This window comes from Coenobita brevimanus, chromosome 5 (genome assembly GCF_032717465.1).
Source record: "Coenobita brevimanus isolate Jiangsu-jjx chromosome 5, ASM3271746v2, whole genome shotgun sequence".
In the NCBI taxonomy this organism is placed as follows: Eukaryota; Metazoa; Arthropoda; class Malacostraca; order Decapoda; family Coenobitidae; genus Coenobita; species Coenobita brevimanus.
In genome coordinates, this window is record NC_136958.1 from 43,993,487 (window position 1) to 44,014,784 (window position 21,298).

The window sequence follows — 21,298 nt, forward strand, 5'->3', positions numbered from 1 at the left end:
GCAGTTTATTTGTGGCCACCTCTTACGGCATCAAGGAGTCTGGCAAAAGATAAATAGAGATTAAGCTTGGGAGGGCAAAGGTGGATGCAGCCTCCAGTTACTGATAATCATTTAGTGAATAGCCGTCGGAGGTATAATTTATGTGGATCGTCTACATACCACATTACAGAGCAAATACAGCAGCAAGAGAGAGTGACCAGATACACCTTACTCTTCTCATGGGTTCAAGAAATTACTTAGACTGAAAGCGTGGTTGCCTCTTTCCGTTCCTTGTTTAATAGTAGGTTAAGTTGACACCCACTAAAAGAAAAACGCAAATTTCTTGTTTGACTGCGTTGCCTACCACCTTTGTGGACGGTCAGAAATTATAAGCTAATTTACCCCTGTGTGCTCTCAGTTTTGATAATGCGCCCATTGGACCCCTCATGTGAAAAAATATAATGGTTGTAGAGCTCTTCTTTGAACGTGAACTGTGGGGAAATAAAAGCTTCTCGGATATTTTCACCCCGTCTGCATCTCACGTCTTCTGGTTAATATTTCAAAGCTGTAAGAAACATGGTGTGTTTTTCTGCCGATAAGTGATTGCCTTTGACATGATGCAGCTGGAAATTGAAAGACATGCACCTAGTGTTGTAGAGACAGTGGAATAGTGGGTCAACTCATATCTTTCACTGTACTTTGTCCTCTCAGCTGGTGGAGATGATCGTGGACCTTTGTGCGGGTGTGGGTGTGGATGATAGGGCTGTGGGAAAAGGTGGCGCCAACTACACCCTGCCTGACGCCCACACCTGCAGGGGAGCCGCCAGACTGCCCGGGGCTGCCCATGTCTTCAACACTGCCAGGCCGCTTCAGGTGGGCGGCCTAGCTCACCCACCACCGCCCACTGACGCCCACACACCGCCCACTGACACCTTTACACCGCCCCTCACCACACCACCATTCCGAGGCTGCGTCAGGAACCTTAGAGTCAACAGGGAGGTGAGGGGAGGTGGGACTACCATCACGCCTATAGCCAGTATTAATCTCTTCTGCCTGGGAGATCTCACAGATAAAGTAAATTACCTAGTGTTTGCCGGAACATATTAAAAAAGACGTTCCTGGGCCGAAGGGGTTAAAATCAGTGCTTCTGAAAAGTGGTGTATGTGTTAAGCCTATAAATTTTATTAATATGTATAGGAGTGTTTGACCCAGTATAGCCTGATATGTTGTCCATAGTTGTACACCCACAAAAAAACTCGCCACCTTAGTTGGTGGCCAATATTACCAATGGAAAAGATGTCACTTCTGCGAATTATTTCAAAGCTTTGGGGTACAAACAGTAGGGGAGCCTAATATTTTTAGTGGGTGTACATGTGTGTAGCATCGGTGTGCCAAAACTAACCTCACCACCCCCTATCGTGCCGGTGCAGCTGATGGACCTTGGAGTGGGTGTGCTCAGTCGTCGTAGCATCCCAGGCTGCCCCGCTGCTGAATGTCTTGCTGCTGGATTGCGCTGCGGCCTCAACGCCAGGTCAGTCAGTGAGGCGACAGCTGCCACCCCGCAACACAGTATTCTGGATCGTAAAACAGCATACACCATGACCCCCCCCCCCCACACACACTTTCCTTTCCTTGATACGTTTCCCGTACATTACACCAATACTCAACATACTTTCTCATGAAGTACAAATGACATTAAATCTGGACAATTTCTCTCCTTTGATAATTGTCACCAGAACTCACATTTTTGCTTTCTTGAAATACAAATAACACCAAAGCTCACCACAGTCCTGTTTGACGTTCTTGAAATATAGATAACACCAACTCTCACCACAGTCCTCAGTTTCACTTTTTCGATATACAGATCTTACTTAACCTTCCACAATTTCCCTCTCGTGATGTTCAAATGACAACATTATTAACATCTGGCAGTGTTGTGTTTCCCTGTACATAATGTACATAGTTGTGAAATATGACGTCATTCCTCACAGTTAAAAAGAACACTGAGTTATGCTAGTGACTGATTGAGCCAGCGTCCCTCCTAACCCCTGTTGCCAGGTGCCGTGGGCCACCGGCTGAGCTGCGTTGTGAGTGTCGGCAGGGGTGGACGGGGCCAGGCTGCAACACACCCACCACGCCGGCTACACTACACATCAACAGCTTCGTCAGGATTGCGCTCTCCTTCACTCCGCTCGGCTACACCACAACGCTTACTCTTAGGTCAGTAATTGTATCCCTTGCACTCTACTCGTTCTCAGTTCATTAGGCCACCAGTAATATAAACCCTTGACCCTACTTAACTGCACTACATATCAACAGCTTCGTCAGGATCGCCTACTCCTTAACCCCACTCAACATCACCACCACACTCACTCTTTGGTCAGTGTCTGTAACCTTCACCCAGCTTCCAGCCAAAACATCCAGGGTTCAATTCCCAGGCCAACCACGAGAGTCACGGACAGGGTCACTTTTGCCTCAGTCTGTTCAAACGTAGACAGCTGAATTAGGGACCTTGACTGTAAATTCGACGGTTATGTGTCTTGGGTGAATTGTATGGTTGTTTTCCCTATTAGTCGTGCGCACACACACACACACACACTCTCTCTCTCTCTCTCTCTCTCTCTCTCTCTCTCTCTCTCTCTCTCTCTCTCTCTCTCTCTCTCTCTCTCTCTCTCTCTCTCTCTCTCTGTCGAATCAGTGTGTGTGCAATACAGCTCCTCACCACACTCACTCTCAGATCAGTGTCCGTCTGTTTATTTAGCTAAGTAAAGAAGCCATCGCCTTGCATGGGTTACCAGCAATCTTCATGGAGCCCTTGAATATCATAACATTTTCTAAATTCAATTTTACTACTACCAGACGATTATATTATTCATTTTCGGCAATTCTCTACCACCACCATCCACTGACACGATGTAGTGCTGCCTTCAGGTGACTCTACACTGCATGACAAGCCAAATACAGTAAACCCAAAAACCATTTACTACGCTGGGTGGTAACCAGGTGACGCCGGGTGATTTATTGGGTTAAGATAGAGCTCGCAGAAGGGGGTTGGGGTTTATTGCTCATGTGATGCTACTTAGGGGCGAGTGAGGCTAGTCGCCCTCCCTTTAAATGCAGGGGAAGAGGACTGGATGATTGATGGAGTGATGGAGAAGTGTCCTGGTAGAGAAAGATATAGTAATTATCTCCACAGACCCACCATTACGTCTTGTGAATTCTTGCTGCCTCCAGACTGTTTTATTCAGCTTAAAGGGAGAACCAGACCCGTGTTTTCGTCGGTTATGGAAGCTCGCAAACACTATCTTGTAAGCGATTTATTTTGCTTATTACACCCTGCTGTCCTCTTCTGTTTTATTTAAATCATTCTAACATCACCATACTCTTAAAAAAATAGTGCACAAAATCATACTAATCGGCTGTATCAAAAACTAAATCCCCTAAATCGCTAAGGAAGAGGTGCTAGGGAGCCTCCTTAAGCAACAAGAATACGGGTACCAGTATTAGTTAAAAAGCACCTTCATTAACCCTTCAGTATCATAACATCTATTTATTTCATCCTCCACACTATTTTGCACAGTTAAGAAGAGAACTCGTACGAAAGAGATTAGTTATTCAGAAACTCCTTGAACACCGTGACTCAGTTTTATATTACTCTTGCAAACGCCAGACGATAATGTTCAGGTGTGGAACGTCCCTATTGAAGCAAAGGACATGTATTATCGATTTACAAGCTACATCCAGACGATTTTATTCAGTTTACGCAAGGCCTGTCATTTTTGTAGGGATTAATGATGGCTACAGCTAACCCTTCCTATTCGAAAAACAGATTCGAATAAAAACGTCTGGGTTAAACAAGAGTAAAAATAATAAAGAAATTGTGGTCAAAGGGTTAGGCCATTTCGTACTGTGACGTCCTCTGATTTATTCTTGCTACCTTCATGTTTTCTTTATTTATTTATTTATTGCTAAGGAGAGAGCCAGTCATAGTCGTGCGGTTAGAGTCGAGACACGAAGTAAAAACACAATGGATAACTTATCATTAAAAGAGAAAATAATAAAATGTCAAAAAATGAATAGAGAAATTATGTGTCAAATTTAAAACTAAAATAGAAAACCCAGAATGAAATTTTAAATGGAAAATCAAACATGGAAATTGAAATGGAAGCTACAAAATGATAAATGAAATGATCAAGGTATAATGAAAGTGAAACAGAATATGAAAAAGCTAGTGACATGATGAATCAAAAATGGAAGGTGAAATAAACTTGGAAATAAGAAATGAAATGATAAATCTAAAACAATCTAAAATGGAAAGTGATGTAGAAAAAAATATATTATGAAACGTGAAAAGCGAAATAGAAAATAATAATTGATAAGTGAAATTGGAAAGGTAAAAGGGAGTGAAATGAAGGGAGTGAAATGAGAAGAAATGAAAGAAATTAAACGTGATAAGTGGAAAGTGTACTGAAAATCGAAAATAATGAGCGGAATGCAGAGTCTAAAATGAGAAATGAAATGGGGACTCTGTGTTGAAAAATGAAAAGGAAAAAAATGTGAAATATAGGATGGAAAGTATAATAAGGAAATCGAAAAGAAGGAAAACAGGACGAGAATAATATGAAGCGAAATGGAAAGTCTAAAAGGAGGAGTAGAAATGAAGAACAATAATGGAAACCGATATGAAAAATCTGAAGTAAAAAGGGAAGTGGAAAGTGTGACAAGAAGAATGAAAGTGAGAAGTGAAATGAAGACGCTAAAATCAAAGTTGAAATGAGGGGTGTATGATAAGAAGCTGAATGACAAAGAACGAATAATTAAATAAAAGAAAAAAAAACATAGAGTGAAGAATGAAATGACAGATCTTAAAAATTAACTGTAAAATATAAAGTAGGAAATAATGAGAAGTTGAAGTGAAATGAAAAAGTGAGATTAAAATAAAAAAATAAAAAAAATTAAAGTTGAAGTGAAATGAAAAAGTGAGATTAAAATAAAAAATTAAAAAAACTAAAAAGTTGAAGTGAAATGAAAAAAAAAATTGAAAAATAGTAAAAATAAAGTTGCAGTGAAATGAAGAAATGATAATGAAACGGGAAAGAACTGAGAAAACCGGAAAATTAATGGGCGAAAAGTGATAAAGTTAAGTGGAAAGATTCAAATGAAATAGACAATAAAAATGAAGAGTTAGCTACACTGAGTTTCTAAATTATAACAAAATGAAGACCTGGAGAGAGAAATGAAAAGGAAACTAAGGAAACAAAATGAAGAATGAAATTAAAAAATGAAGAGCGAAATGGAAACTAAAAAAGGAGTGAAATAACAAATCTGAAATGAATGGAAAACAGAGAAAGAGAAGTGAATGCGAGAGAGATATTATAATAAATGTGATAGACGGCAAGTCACGCCCTTGTTATCAAAAATGTCACAGAGTTGAGATTTGGGGAGAGAGAGAGAGAGAGAGAGAGAGAGAGATTTATGGAACTAGTAAAGGCAAAAATATTTTCAGGCCCTTTACCAACGATTATTGTAGTTTATATATGACAAACGATTTTTTCCAGACATTTAAAGTATCTCTTGAACTGAAGGGTTTTTAAGCAATCAGGCATTTAAAGTATCTCTTGAACTGAAGGGTTTTTAAGCAATCAGGCAACTCTCACACCATCCTAGTCCTGTTTTATTCACCGTTTTATGCTTAATTACAATCACCTTATACCGTTAATATTCACAAGGATCTCTCAGGCTGAGGGGGTAAGAGAAAATAGCATATTCACTGGCGATTTCCTTTTCATACGAGATACTGACAGACGATTTTACAAGACATAAAGAACCCTAGAAGGAAATGTATCATATCGTTCGTATCTTATTATTTATAAAAGTTCCAACATGCTTGCATGCGTCTGCTTTGGTCACCTAATGGCTGCTGTCCACGCTGCTTGACCTCAGGCAGCTCCCCTGTTCTGTCCTTTATCCCTGAGGTCACACTTTATGACCTCGTTCCAGGTCTTTTTCGGTCTGCCTGTCGCAGCCATTCCCCGGACGTTCACTATTCTCACCTCCCGCACGCAATTGTCATCCTCCATGCTCTTAACATGCCCAGACCAGTTCAGTCTACACCTTCTCATCACAGCGCCAATACATTCCAGTCCTATCCATCCTCTCTACCCTTCATTCGTAAACCCAGTCCCCCTAGGCCATGCATTCAAGGACGCATTATATATCCATCTGATCATTGTCATTTCTGTACGTTTGAGCCAACGAATATCCTCTTCCTCAGCTTCCCAGATCTCACCACCATACATCATTGCACACCTAACACGCGCCGCATACAAAGATCCTTTCCCACGGAGGGAGAGCCCATTAGTGTTAGGAAAGGCAACAGCACCCTGAACTTCTCCAACCACTCCTTACCCTAACCACAGAGCTATCCCCAGCCACCTGCAGTACGTAGCATGTCCCCCAAATGACAAAACTTATCCACACACTCAAGAAACTCACCAGCAAGATAAATGCTTTCACTCCTGACAGTCTCTACATACTCTCCCCGACACACCACACACACGAAATCAGCATTGTTTTGCAGTCTACCTCTAATATAACTACATCTCCTATGCACCCACTTACCATAAATACTACACATGATAGAGTTACTTCCCACACTCTTGTGACAAACTGCACATGGCCACACTCCCTTTGCTTTGACAGTACCGCCACCAACCCTGTTATTATCACTTTTGTTTTATCCGCATTTACTCCCAAGCCCATGTGCTTCATACCTTCTCTCCATTTTCTATATGATGACGTCTTGTACGCTCAATTCCTGTTACCGCCACACGATTTTATTCATCTTGACCAGAGATCCCTCGTTGTGAAATGGAAAAAGTCTACATGGCCACCCTCACTACTAGGGGCCCATCCTACGCTGAAGATCACCTGGTTGTGGCTAGAACAGAGTATTAAGTCTCATGATCGCCACAGCTTTATAGTGTTGGATCGCAGCTAACGACGGATGATTTTATTCAGCTTACAGTGAGTCATAGGATCTAGAGAGTCTGAGGTCGCCAGTATCCCTGTCATAATCGGAATAGTTCCAGCATTCGATTCCAGCTAACGCATGACGATTTCATTCAGCTGAGAGTGAGTCATAGGAACCTTGAAGTGCAAAAGTGGCGTCGTGGCACGGGAGGGGTGAAAATGCCTCCTAGTTTACTGAAGTCGTAGCGTTAGTTATCCAGTGCACCAGAAGTTAGGTTATTCTGTTGTGGTGTTTTAATCAGCTTATGTCTGTTGGTGTTTGGAATTACGAGTCATTTGCTGTTTATTTGTCATTTGTTGTGTCCAGTGCAGAGCTTTTTACCTCCAGCTGGTGACACTCTCAGGTGAATTGGCCTTGTGGAGCAAATGCAGATTGAGAACAAGAAACTGAATAGGAGAGAGAGAGAGAGAGAGAGAGAGAGAGAGAGAGAGAGAGAGAAAGAAAGGGAGAGAGGTAATGAAGAATTGTTGGAACGAGGAGAGAAAAGTAAAAGCAAGATGGAGAGAGTGTGGGAGAATGTACAGTCGTAAGAGAGAGAGAGAGTTAATAAAAAATGTTGGAAGGAGACAAAAGGTAAAAGCAAGGTGGAGAGATTTGATGTGGGAGAATGTACACTCGTATGTCAAAGTTTCCGCCCACTTCTAATCCTACCCCATCTTATGGGGGCGTCTCAGCCAAGTTTTTACACCGAACGAAGACCAGGTGGTGTCCCTATCTTAGTTTCCGCCTAGTAGATCAGATGAGGTAGGATCCAGAAACAACGAAGAAAAGGCACAAAGGGTGAACTATCCCCAGCATGCCTAGTGAAACGACCCACACAGTCACTCACACATACGAATACAAACTCTCAAAGTCATGGCTCCACCTCATACTTGCAACCATCTGCAAATTATATATTTTTTGTATTATTTTCCTTATATACAGTATGATCTTCAAATACATTTTAATTTATTTATTCTCACAACTATCAGGCTAACACATTCATTCCTGTGACAAATTATTGTTTTCTTTCTCCAGACGATTTTATTTCACTGAGAACAAGCGTCTGATTGTGAAGGGGTTAATGAAGGCGATATCTAACTCCCCCCATTGGAAAAGTTACTTTAAAAACTGAATAAAATTATCTGGTATTGGCAATAATGGAATGTTAAATACGTCATCAAAGTGAAGTGCTTAAAACAGGTGTGCTAATCCTTATCATGTATATCTCCGGACGTACAATACTTCATTCATCGCTCTCTCTCTCTCTCTCTCTCTCTCTCTCTGTCTCTGTCTCTCTCTCTCTCTCTACAATATTTCATTCATCTCTCTCTCTCTCTCTCTCTCTCTCTCTCTCTCTACAATACTTCATTCATCTCTCTCTCTCTCTCTCTCTCTCTCTCTCTCAGGTTCCCCAACGTCAAGTCTCGCCTTTTCATACAGTTATAGATCAAAGAGTTAAATTTATGCCACATGTTCCTAAGTATTTATTACAGGATCAGGATAGCTCTTAAAAATAATCAATTCACGTCTGTCTCAACATCAGTCAGGGGTGTTTCCTCCATAAATAGACATCAGCTCAATAAACAGACTTCCCCTCATCCGGTCTCTTCCGCTCCTGCGCCTCAGACCTTTCTATCCTTGTCACTTTCGTCCACTCTAGGTTTTCACTGATTAAGGCTGAATATTGTCGAACTAGTGGAAGTGGTGTAACCTGTGATTTATGATCCAGGGTACGCGCGCGTTGTGTGTGTGTGTGTGTGTGTGTGTGTGTGTGTGTGTGTGTGAGAGAGAGAGAGAGAGAGAGAGAGAGAGAGAGAGAGAGAGTCTACAGTTTTTAATTACACTTATTCTTCTACAACAGTGATTCCATTATGGAAAAAAAAAATGCTAGCGTGTTTTGTGACGTACTGGTTAGAAAAAAAGAAAATTACTTGTAGATTAAGCTATGACGAAGCAGAGCGTGTCAGTAAAAAAAAAAATAAAAAAAATAAAAAATAATCTTACTCTCTGATACACATATTTTTGACAGACTCCACAGTATATTCACAACCGAAGGGGTATAGTAATTGACTAGAAAGAAAAGGCAGAAAAAAAATCCAGACTTATTAACTTCTGAGAAACGAAAGCGTGTCATTGAGAAAAATTAGTACTCTTTAACCAGGCCTTTTTATGTGGCTCTGATTTTTCCCATTCGTTATGCATACACTAATCGCTACTCCATCTACTTTTTTACTAAGGCGTAATATACGGCTCAGCGATTATGTTCTCAGTCTGTTACCTTTTTGTTCCACCATTAAAACTCTGAAACTCATTGGGGAAATTTTCGTGAGGCAGTAAAAGTGACCTGGCCTTGATATAATGGGGGATGATGATTGGGGTTTTTGGCTCCCTCCTTCCTACCCTCCCTGCCATTAGACGGGTGTATAATGGAGTGGGAGAGAGTGTTAGGAGGGATGGGGAGCCACTAGTGAGGAGGAAGAGCGAAGAGGGGTATGGTGACGGGTGGCTGTTTGGGGTTAGGGAGGGTAGGATGGGAGGAGTGAAAATGGATATGAAAGAAAGGTAGAATGAGGAGGAAAGGATGGTGGGGAGAAAGAGTGTGGGAGAGTAGGGCGAGGGGGATAAGGGAGAGTGGGATCAGGGGGCAAGGGAGGGTGGGGTGAGGGGATAAGGGAGGGTGGTGTGAAAGGGTATGGGAGAGTGGGGTGCAGGGGTAATAGAGGTTGGGGTGAGTGAGTAAGGGAGGATTGTGTGAGAGTGCGAAGAAGGGTGGGGTGAGGAGGTGAGGATGGTGTGAGAGTGCGAAGAAGGGTGGGGTGAGGGGATGAGGATGGGTGGTGTGAGAGGGTAAGGAAAGGTGGTGTGAAAGGGTGAGGGAGGATGGGGTGAGGAAGTGAGTGAAAGAGAATGAATGAGGACAAAGGTGACACTGGTGGGGAAGAGATTGAGCGGCAGAGGTGTAAATTGAAAAGGAGGTGAAGGTAGATGAAGGGGTGGGGGAGGTGCAGTAATGACGAGTGAGGTGGGGGTGAAAAGATGGGGAAGGTAGGGCACTGAAGGGTTAGGGAGGGGTGAAACGATGGAAGAAGTGGAGTAATGATGAGCGAAGGAGGGGTGAAAAGATGAGTGGGTGAGACAGGGATGAAAAGATAGGGGAGGTGGGGTGATGAAGGCTGAGGGAGGGGTGAAACGGTAGGGGAGGTGGAGTAATGAAGTGTGAGAGACTGGGTAATGTGGAATGAAGATGGAGTGTAGGGGAGCGGGGATAATGATTGGAGGGTGGGGTGAGGGTGAAGGAGAAATGAGGGATGATATCAGAAGGTTTGAGATGGAAACTTGGGTGAGGGGAACGAAGGTAAGAGGTGGATTGAGTGGAGGTAGTAACTGAGGTGGGTGCTGGGTGAAGCTGGTGTGTAGTAAGATAAATTACTTTCATATTACGGTATGTTAACCCTCTCAGCGTTGGGGCTCTTCATGTATTGTTATTCAGCTGACGTAGGACGATTTTATTCAGCTAAGCGTCATGTGAGCTTGATTGTCATTACCTATACAGTTAACCTTTCTATTGCCAAGACAACTCTAGAGTGCCGCTCTGGATAAGCCAGACGATTTTACTGAGCTGAGTGAGTCGTGGGAACCAGTGTGTGTTAAGGTGAGACAGGTGGCTGAGATTGGAGAATTAATCAATGGTTGGGTGAGAATACGATTCGTAAGTTTTTATGGGCTTAGGAGTTTCTCTCTCTCTCTCTCTCTCTCTCTCTCTCTCTCTCTCTCTGCCATAGAATGTGTTTTTCATTTTATTCCTACCATCTCGTGAAGAGTTTGTTCAGAACAGACGTGTCGACCTAGAGGGGTTAGATATCGCAATAATAAACCCCACTGGTACGAGATAAGTTTCCTAGGCTGAATCAAATCGTCTGGTACCAGCAAGAATAAACTAAAAAAAAAAGTCACTGGGACTCAAGGGGTTACGTAAACTATTCTGTGCCGTACTCTAACACATTCTCCCTGATAGGAGGTTAAGTCGTCAGGCTAAAGGTCGGAACGTTGGGGTCGGAACGAGCTCAAAGAAAACCCTATTGAAAAGACCATTTCCAAATATTTAACATCCTTTATATTTATCACGAATTAAGCTTTGTCCCAATTCAGTATGTTAAGCCTATAACCCTTAAAGTAAAAGTATTGGTAAAGAAAATAGGCGGGAAACTTCAGAACGTAATAAATTAAACTTGTCAATAAATAACTTACAATGGTTTCATACAAAAACAAATATACCGGTATATATAGGATCATAATGATATAACTTTACTGCATTAATTACACATTAACATATCAGTCATCTTTTGTGGGTTTTTAATAATGTTAAAAATTGCAGAGGAATACGATAAGAAATAACTTTAGAGAAAAACCTATGTAACGAAATGGTCCTGAAATAAGTTTTTATGTCGCGGCAAAAACAGATTTCTAATAACTTGCCCAGGAAAAATTATTCGTTTCCCTTTCCCCCCTTACCCCAATGGATTTTTTTTTAGGGCTAGGGGTGGATTAATCTCTTGTCATCCTGTATAATGTATGAGAAATTATACAACATTCCATTTCCCTTCGTCATGGAGGTTGATAAGGGGAAGGCGAATATTACCGCTTGATTTTTCTGCATAATATAAGAGCAGTGTTACAGCATTATAATCCCTTGTATTTTATTCCACGGCCCTGAAGACCTACATTTCCGTATCAGTTTTGCCTTTCTGTGACAAACATAAGCGGAACAACATAATATTTAAAAGTTTTGGACCCGTATTCTCCTAAGATCTCTCTTGAGCGATTTGTTCATGGATATGGCTGGTTAGTGTTCTTTTGTGCGTTATTTATGCAGCGTATGGTTGTATTAGAAGGATTTGTTTAACACAGAGGAGGACAGTAAGGTGTAATGAGCAAAATAAATGTCTTACGAAATGGTGTTAGGGAGCTTCCACACCCCGACAAGAATACAGGTAATTAGTTCGTATCCCAGTCGGTTAAGGTGGCTCCCTAACACCTCTTTCCTACTGATTTATGTTTGGATACGGCTGAGTAATATCGTTTTGCACGATACTAATGCGTGATCTGATGATATTGGAAGGATTTATGTAGCAAAAAGGAGAACAGTAAGGTGTAACGAGGATCATGAATCACTTACGAAAAAGTGTTGGGGAGTTTCCTCAACCGACATGAATATTGGACTTGTTGTCGATCATTTTGAATTTTGCATCGAAAAAGAATTCCGAGAACCACTAAAGATGACACACCTCACTAGATTTGATAAGTATGATCAAAGGAAGTCTGTATAAAAATAAGAGAAACAAGAAGCAGCGCCAGGGCACAGCAAACCCGTCCCCTGCTGTCATAGTAGTGCTGACGTTTAAACAACAGGATATCTAGTCAAAGATGTCACGTATCAAACTTGGAATAAATCCGGTGAAAATTGGCGATTTTATGCCCATTTGAAATTTTAGGCCCGACCCACCTAACATTGACCACCCTACTGCTAACTGCGGGGTGACCCTGATGTAATGAGACATGTTATGGGATGCAGATTTGAAAGATGCACCTTAAGGTTTTGGTTTCATGTCGATATGACGCATTTGAAAGTTATTGGCGAAAAAAAAAAAAATTACTTTTTTTTTCTATTTTTGGTGGGCCTACATTCTGGGCCTTGGCCCAGTTTAGCCCAAAATTTAATCAGGTGATCAGAATGTCATAGCCCATCATCCCTGTAATTTTAGTCAAGATCGCACTGGTAGTTTCCGCATAAAGTACAAACAAACTGAGAAGCCGAGTGAAACAATACCAGTTCCCGAGCCCCTCCGGGGCGGGGACGGGTAATAAATAAAAAACTGCCACATTTACTTGACTTGTAAGGATAAAGTGAAATTCAGACACTAAACCACCTGGCTGAAAGGAGGGGTGAGCCATACAGGTATTTTACCATGTGGTCTATGAAGAAACTGGAAAGATAGCCTGCATTAACCTCTTCACTCGGTTAGGCCTTATATTGGGTTATTAGTATCTCAGGACGATTAACTTCAGCTGAGGAAAGATTTGTGGAACTGGTGGAGTTAGGTAAAGCCTTCATTAACCCCTTCACCATTAGATCTCCTTCGTAGCTGGAATAAAACTGACTACACTTTTGTCACCTTAACCTGTCCCAGATTTTCGTCCTTTTGCAGCTTATTTCACATTGATCAGTGGTTGAAAAAGAAAATAGTACGGCCCTACATACTTTCCATAGCATTTCTTCGTGACTAGCATAATATTTTAGTGTTAATCTATTTTCAGAGCTTAGCAGTCAAGAGAGATATGAAATTTTAGGACATATTAGAGTAAAAGGAGTATAGTGGTGGCCAGAAAAAGGTTAAATATAATGTCATCGAAGAGGCCAAGATAAGAAAATCCAATGTCTCCTCCGTTTCCCTGTTGGAGACTCGACGGTCCCATCTCATGATTTTGAAGTAGCCGCTCTGCCAGGCGAATTGGACTGGGTAAAGGATTTTGATCAATTTTTTTTTAATGGACTCACTTGATCATTCCGTCTTGTCTCGTTTCTTACCAGATATCATGCCATTCATTCATTCATTCATTCATTCATTAGTTGACATGCATACATATATCATCATCATCCCTTACAAATCATCATCATTATCATCATCATCCATTACAAATCATCATCATAATCATCATCATCATCATTATCATCATCATCATCCATCACAAGTCCACTGCTGAATATAGGCCACCCCAGCCTTTTTACTTACATACATACATACATACCTAGATACATATACTGTGTACTCACACACTAGTTCACACATTCATACTCGTACAAACGCATATTGATTCATTCATCGATCTGTTCATTCTAGAGCTGTCAGTCTATCATATTCCTTCTTACTATTTTCGTCTCCATTTCTTTTTCTTATAATAATTTCTAACTCTGTCATTCTTTTTTACTGTTTTTCATTTACGGTCTTTATCAGTCCCTTTGTTGCTTTCTCATAAGTTCATTAAAGTGTCTGGCAGTAGCAAGAATAAAATTAACAATGACGTAAGCGTATCGACGAGGTTAACGTCGATAAATAAAAAGTTCAGGATGCGGGCAAGGCTATCGGAGACAAAAAACGAATTAGGTAACACAAATGAATAAATCAACGTGCGTGTGTGGAGAGAGAGAGAGAGAGAGAGAGAGAGAGGTTATGATTAGTAAAGACCTAAAACCCAGGCGATAGTGTACTAGCGCGCGAAGTAAAACAAATGAGATCATAGGATGTATAAAGACTGTGAGAAACAGGATATTCAAAGTAATTCTACGGCTTTATTTCGCGTTTTTAGGCCACATTTAGATTATGCGGTGCAGTTCTGTCCTCCTTACTATACATTGGATGTCCCTGAGAAAATATGCAAAAAAGAATTACAGAAATGTTATAGAAGAAGCGTGTTATATAGAGACTGAAAGGATCAAGTTTATACTCACTAGAAAGGCATATACTTAGGGGTTATTTAACTGAGACGTCGCAGCGAATCAAAGAGCTAATGACGGGAAATATCAGTAAGGTTTTCTAAGTGAGCAGACAGACGTTATAATATTAAAAAAAAGAAAAGTTCCGTATTAATAAGAAAATATGAAGGAACTGGTTTGGAAACAATAACTGAGGTGTTGAACATTAGCCCAGTTATGTAGTCGGTGTTCCTTTGATTGTGATAAAAAGAACTAGCTATTTACGTATATTACAGGCAAGGGTTGGCCACAAAACATGGGCTAGACATAAATTCACTGAGAACAGTATTTTTTTTTCTTTCTTTTACAGGTATCACGACGGAAGCATTTTTTTTTTTTTTCGTCCTGTGCATTTTCATCCATGGTGTTCCCGTTCACTTACAGGCGTGGGAGACCTTTCTTTGGTATTCTTGTCTTATTCTTATATCTAGTCACACTCTTTCAGGAATCGCCTTGCCTATTCTAACTGGCCGATTGTAGATATCCTCTTTTCATATGTTCGTTCCTTCTTTCTTTTATACTGTCTTTGTCCTCCAGGTTCCGAACGAGAAAGAACCGTGGCCAGCTGGTGTCCGTGTCCTCTCCAGGGGATCGAGACCAACTGGCTGTACAGGTGGTGGAAGGCCGTCTTTGTGTCGTGCTTCAGCTTCATCCCGACCCCTCCACGTCACTCTGCCTCATGCACGCCAACGTCACCGATGGAAAGTGGCACACCGTCTCTGCTGTCAGGTTATTGTACTTCGTTATTCCTTTTTCCTGGATCCTACCTCTCATCGCATCTTTGGTTGGGAAAAACGGCCAGGATAGCGAAAGTGATTGATGTGTCTACCGCCAGGAGATTTTATTCAGATCAGCAACCACCTTTTTGATGAGTTACAAGCTGAAGGTTCACATAAATGCTCGTTTGTCTGTCTGTGTATGTCTCAGCCTTCCTACATATCCGCCTCGCCTGCCTGCCTGTCACCCTGTTTATCCCTTCATCAGTTTCCCTGTTTATATCTATTTATCTGTCCATCTATCTATCTGTCTGTCCTTCTGTCAATCCTTCTGCCTGTATCAATCTGTATTCCTCTAACTGTCTGTCTGTTTACTGAAGCCGGCTGAGTCAGTCATTAGCTATTAATCAGTTGGGATCTGCCGGAATTGTGTTGTGTCTGGGTATAGTATGTCCATCCCTGTTCTATCTATCAGCATCTGTCTCGACCTGTCTATCTATCTGTGTATTTGTCTATCGGTCTATGTCAATGTAGTGTCTGAGACTGCATTCTGTGAGGGTGATCAGAATGAAAAAACCCTCCAGGCATGTCTGACCCTGTTCAATAACGACCGCTCCTCTCCTCCTACGACACGCCACCCTCCCTCATACACTCCTTCACCCTCCCTCACACACTACCCCACCCTCCTGCATTTACTCCCCCTCTCTTACTCATACACTCCCCCACCCTTCCTCATATACTCCTCACCCTCTCTCATACACTTCCCATCCTTCCCTTCATACTCCCTCACCTTTCCTCATACACTCCCCCACCCTCCCTCATACACTCCCCCATCCTCCCTCATATTCTTCCCCACCCTTCCTTAAATACTCCTTCTCCCTCCCTTACAATCTCCCCACCCTTCCTTATACACTCCCTTAGCCTCCCTCGTACACTCTTCCACGCTCCCTCATATTCTCCCCCACCCATCCGCCAATGCTAATTTTCCCTCCCTCATACATTCCCCAACCCTCCCCTTTCCTCCCTCACTCTCCTACATATTCTCCTTCACCCCTCCCTCTTTACCCCCACCCTTTCTTATATTTCTCCCTCACCCTTCCCCCTATCCCTTCCCCTCCTTCATATTCCCCCTCACGCTTCATCCTGCACTCCCCCACCCTTCATCCTACACTCCCCCACCCTTCATCCTACACTTCCCCACCCTTCATCCTACACTCCCCCACCCTTCATCCTACACTCCCCCACCCTTCATCCCACACACCCCCACTCTTGATCTTATACTCCCCCACCCATCATCCCACACTTCCTACCCTTCATCCTACACTCCCCCACCCTTCATCCTACACTTCCCCACCCTCCATCCTACACCCCCCCACCCTCCATCGTATACTCCCCCACCCTTCATCCTACACTCCCCCACCCTTTGCTACACTGGGGTACATATGAACCCACTTTTATAACAAGCGTCTGGAGGCAGCAAGATTTAAATAATTGCATCACTGGCCTGAAATGGTTAACACTTCCTGACCTTTTTGTGTGTGGCCTTAGACTCATCTGGACATGCACCCGGTGGACTGCAGACTGAAGTTCCTGCAGTCTACATCCTTCTTTGGGGGGACTGGGAGGGAGTGTAGGGCCGTTTGTATAACCGGGCATGGGGGCCAGCAGTGTATATCGGTGCCAACACGTGAAGGCGTCCCTCTCTAGCCCTTCATGACGGTGAACGAGACCTTTTTTCCACAAGTGTTCATATCGTAACATCTCTTCCTTAGCGATTTATTCAGCGTATTGTAGTTCAGTATCTTCCTGTATATTAGTGATGGACTCTATAACAGTAATAAAACTAGAACATAGCGTACAAGGGAACGTTAATGCATAATATGGAATAGAGGAAGAGTTTGGAGGATAAGTCGCTAAGGAAGTGGTGCTACGAAGCGTCCTGTATCACCCTCAGTAGATCAAAACCATCAGACGCACACTCATACTTACATAAAACTCGTGAGAACACACATCACACACGCTTACATACCGAGACATAATCATTATACACGACTTTGTACACACACACACACACACACACACACACACACACACACACACACACACACACACACACACACACACACACACACGAGCTCTCCAATTACGTCGCCCCACTCACACATCCACATACACTCCCTGGGCCCCCTCCCTCCCCTACTTCCCCCCCACTGACACCATTCCACTCCCCTCCTGCCAGCCCTCCCCATCTCAGCCGTCTTTTAACCCTTTCAGCTCGAGGACTTTTTTTTTTTTAACTGAATTCTTAGCGCTGCCTGACGATTTTCCGAAATTTACAGAAAACTTTTGGAACTAGATGGATTTGACAACCTTTATGCCTTCAGTACAAGGAGTATTTTATGGAGTGAATATAATAATTAGGAGTAAGATAGATTTTCTCCACGAAGGGTGATGAGGGAGGGCAGCGTGACGTACCTGTGATCTTGACCCGTGCGCGTCCTTTACCTTCGATTAATTAGCATCCAATCGCACTTTCTGTCACCCTCCCCCCCTCCCCTCATCCTCATCCCCAGCCCGTCTCCAGATGCTTCCCCTTTCACCCCTCTCTTCACCCCTATCCTCACTTCATCACCCCTATTCTCACCCCATCACCCCTTCTTATACTATCCCTCTCTCACCATCCTCACCCCATTTCTTCTCCAGATGCTCCCTCATTCTCCAAATACTCCCCTCTTCTCAAGACATTCCCTCCTTCATCCCTATTCTTACCCCATCACCCTTTCTCCTACCACCCCTCCCCCTTCTTCCCCATCCCTATTTCTTCTCCAGATACTCCCTCCTTCTCCCTATATTCTCCCTTCATCCTTGTCCTAACCCCTTCACTCCTGTCTTCACTCTATCACCCCTAATCCCACCACCCCATTCCTTCATTCCCCATCCCTTTGCCTCTCCACATACTGCCCTCTTCCCCACATAATTCCCCTTTTACCCCTACCCTCAACCCACTCCCATTGCCACTACAGCTTCCAGTCTCGTGGCCCCTCTTTCTCTCTCTCTCTCATTCTCTCTCGACCTCGTTTTCTCTTTCTTCCTCTCTCTCTGCCCGGAACATAAGATCAGAGTTTTCCAGGAACCACTTCTTGCAGCGTTCTTCCAGTCTCTTTCTTTGTCTGACTCCCCCCCTCCTCTCTCTCTCTCTCTCTCTCTCTCTCTCTCTCTCTCTCTCTCTCTCTCTCTCTCTCTCTCTCTCTCTCTCTCTCTCGCAGTGTGAGTCTAATAACGTATAGTCCCATCTTAATTACAACTTTCACACAGTTGCTGTCTTGCTGGTCATGTGTGTGTGTGTGTGTGTGTGTGTGTGTGTGTGTGTGTGTGTGTGTGTGTGTGTGTAGGTAAGAAACACTCAAGGACAAAAATTCGTGTACTACTGTGTCTACTGTTCTCTTACGACACGTGTATCAGGTTCCTCCCTGACGCATCATAGAAACATAGCCTCTCTCTGCCTAGTAGTATGAGCCAGCAGGGAAAGGTGACATGCAGAAAGGATGAAATACCAGACGAATTTTTGCCCCTACTGTGCGTGCGTGCGTGCGTGCGTGTACCCGTAATAGACTCTTTCAATATTCACGTCTCGATGGAAAAATTGCGATCACCATAAATCTTTACAATTGATGTGTTTTTTTTTTTTTTTTTTTTTTTAATCTGGGCAGTGTCGGGCGACCCAGTATATCATGAATGTATTTTTGAGGCGTGACAGTGGGGGGGGGGAGAGGGGAGTGGCAGGGGGAGGGGGATGAAGGGGGAGGGGGAATGAGTCACTTCGCATACATCCTTGGAATGGGAGGATGCTCGGGAATGGGGAGGGGGAGAGAGGGAAGAGGAGGGGAGGGGTGAATAGGATGATAGGAGGAAGAAAGAGGGGAAGACAGAAAAGTGGGAGGGGAGGAAGAGGTGGAATGGGGGGCTAAGATGGTAAGAGAGTAGGGAGAGAAGAGAGAAAGATTGAGAGATGGATAGGGAGAGGAGGGGAACTGTTAAAAAAGTGGTGGGGTGGGAATTGGAGGGAAGATGGAAAGGAAAGGAGAGAAGAGAGGGAAAAGGGGAGAAATGGGAAGGGAAAGAGAGGAACTTGAAAAAAAGGAGGGAATTGGAGAGAAAAGGAGAAAGGAAGAGACGAGGGGAAGAGGGAGGGAACAGGTAAAGCGAGGGGATAAGAGAAGGGAAGGAATAGGGAAGGGAGTGGATGAGAAATGAGATAAGGTTAGTGAGAGAGAGAGAGAGAGAGAGAGAGAGAGAGAGAGAGGATAGACGAATGAGAAGAAAAGAGGGAGGGAGAAACGAGAGAAGAAAAGAGGGAAAAAAGGGAGAGGTGAAAGGAGAGAAGAGGGAAGATTAAAACAGGAGGGAAGAAGAGATAAGAGGGTGAGAGGCAAAAAGAGAGAGAGGAAGAGAAGAGGTTGAGAGATAAGCGGAGAGAATGGGAAGATGAGGAAAGATGAGAGAAGAGGGAAAGAGACGAGAGAAGAGAAGGAGAGAGAAAAGAGGAAAAGACAAGATGAGAAGAAAAGAGGGGCGAGAGGGAGAGAGGAGACGAGAGGACGAGAGAGAAGAGATGGAAAGCGGACAAAAAGAGTCTAATGAAAAGAAGGAATAGGGGGAGAGGCGAGAAGAAATAGGAGGGAGAGTGGAGAGAGGAAACGAGAAGCGGGGTAAGATGAGAAGTGGGGGGTGAGAAAAAAGAGAAAGGAGGCGAAAAGAGGTTGGGACTGAGAAGAGGACAGAGAGAAAGAGAGAAGGGAGGGAGGGAAGAGAAAAGATTGAGCCAAGAAGGGAGGAGACAGGAGGAATGGCGAGAGAGGAATTTAGAAAGGAAGGGGAAGAAGGAGGGAAGAATGAGGGAAGGAGGGAAGAAACAGGGTGGTGAGAAGTAGAGGGAGGGAGGGAGGGGAAAGGGTAGGATTGGACAAAAGGAGTTGGTGATTGACAAGAGGAAGGGAGGGAAGGAAAGGGGAGACTGTGGGTGGGGAGAGTGAAGTAAAGAATACAAGGGAAGATGATAAGAAGGAGGAAGGCAAGAGTGGGGTTGAGAAAGAAAAGGCGGGAGGAAAGAAGAAGAGTACATTGAAAAGAGGTAGAGGCAGGAGAGAGGAGAAAAGTTGAAGGAGAGGAGAGGGAACGCTGGGAGAATAAGGAAGAGAGGTGGGGGGGGGGAAGAGGCGAGAGAAATTGGAAGAAGGAGAGGGGAAGGGAGAGAGAATGGAGTGGGAGGAGTGGAATGAGGAGGAGAGGCAAGGGAGGGAAGGGAGAGGAGAGGGGAGAGGGACGGAGGGGAGAGTGGTGAAGTGAGAGGAAAAGGAGAGGAGGGGAGAGGAGCACAGGGAAAGCAGGAGAGGAGAGGAAAAAAGGAGGGCGGGGGAAGAAGAGAAGGGAGAGAGGGGAGAGGAGGAGGAAACGAGTACGGAGGGGAGAGGAGGAGGAAACCAGAGTACAGAGGGGAGAGGAGAGAGTGGGGATGAGGAGGAGGAAACCAGAGTACAGAGGGGAGAGGAGAGAGTGGGGATGAGGAGGAGGGGGCAGAGAGGGAGAGAGAGACGGCAAGGGAAATGGAAATGCTAGTCCGAGATGCATCGTGACAACACAATAACCTGCGCGTCCACCTCACACCAATCTTCCACTTCTCCCTCCCCTGAGTGATTTTACCAGCCCAACTCCACATTATTGTTATTGATGCACAAACAGTATATTAGACTCTGACCCACTGGCTCCATCACTCAAGAAAATAAAAAGAAAAAGGTGGTAAAAACTCATCCACTATGGCAAATTTGTTCCAACCTTACAAGGATTCCTAGTCCCTTTCAGCTCAGTTGATGATCAGGTGTAGTCATGTTGAAGGGTTGATTATCGCAGGCATTTAGCTAGGCGAGGCGATATAGTTTGTGTGTGTGTGTGTGTGTGTGTGTGTGTGTGTGTGTGTGTGTGTGTGTGTGTGTGTGTGTGTGTGTGGCCAAAATGTTTCGAAAAGTTGGGGACAAATTTTCACCAAATCTTCAGGAAATT

At 43.6% G+C, this 21,298-nt stretch overlaps 1 protein-coding gene across 1 annotated transcript in view; it reads left to right on the forward strand.

Annotated features, from left to right (window-relative positions):
• Window positions 1–21,298, forward strand: part of LOC145399044 (putative neural-cadherin 2) — a 317,668-nt gene that overhangs the window by 269,493 nt on the left and 26,877 nt on the right. The window contains exons 20-23 of the mRNA XM_080271782.1: window positions 691–978; window positions 1,410–1,510; window positions 2,038–2,199; window positions 15,063–15,254. Of these exons, the coding sequence (XP_080127908.1) occupies window positions 691–978; window positions 1,410–1,510; window positions 2,038–2,199; window positions 15,063–15,254 (743 nt within the window). The remainder of the gene's footprint in view (window positions 1–690; window positions 979–1,409; window positions 1,511–2,037; window positions 2,200–15,062; window positions 15,255–21,298) is intronic.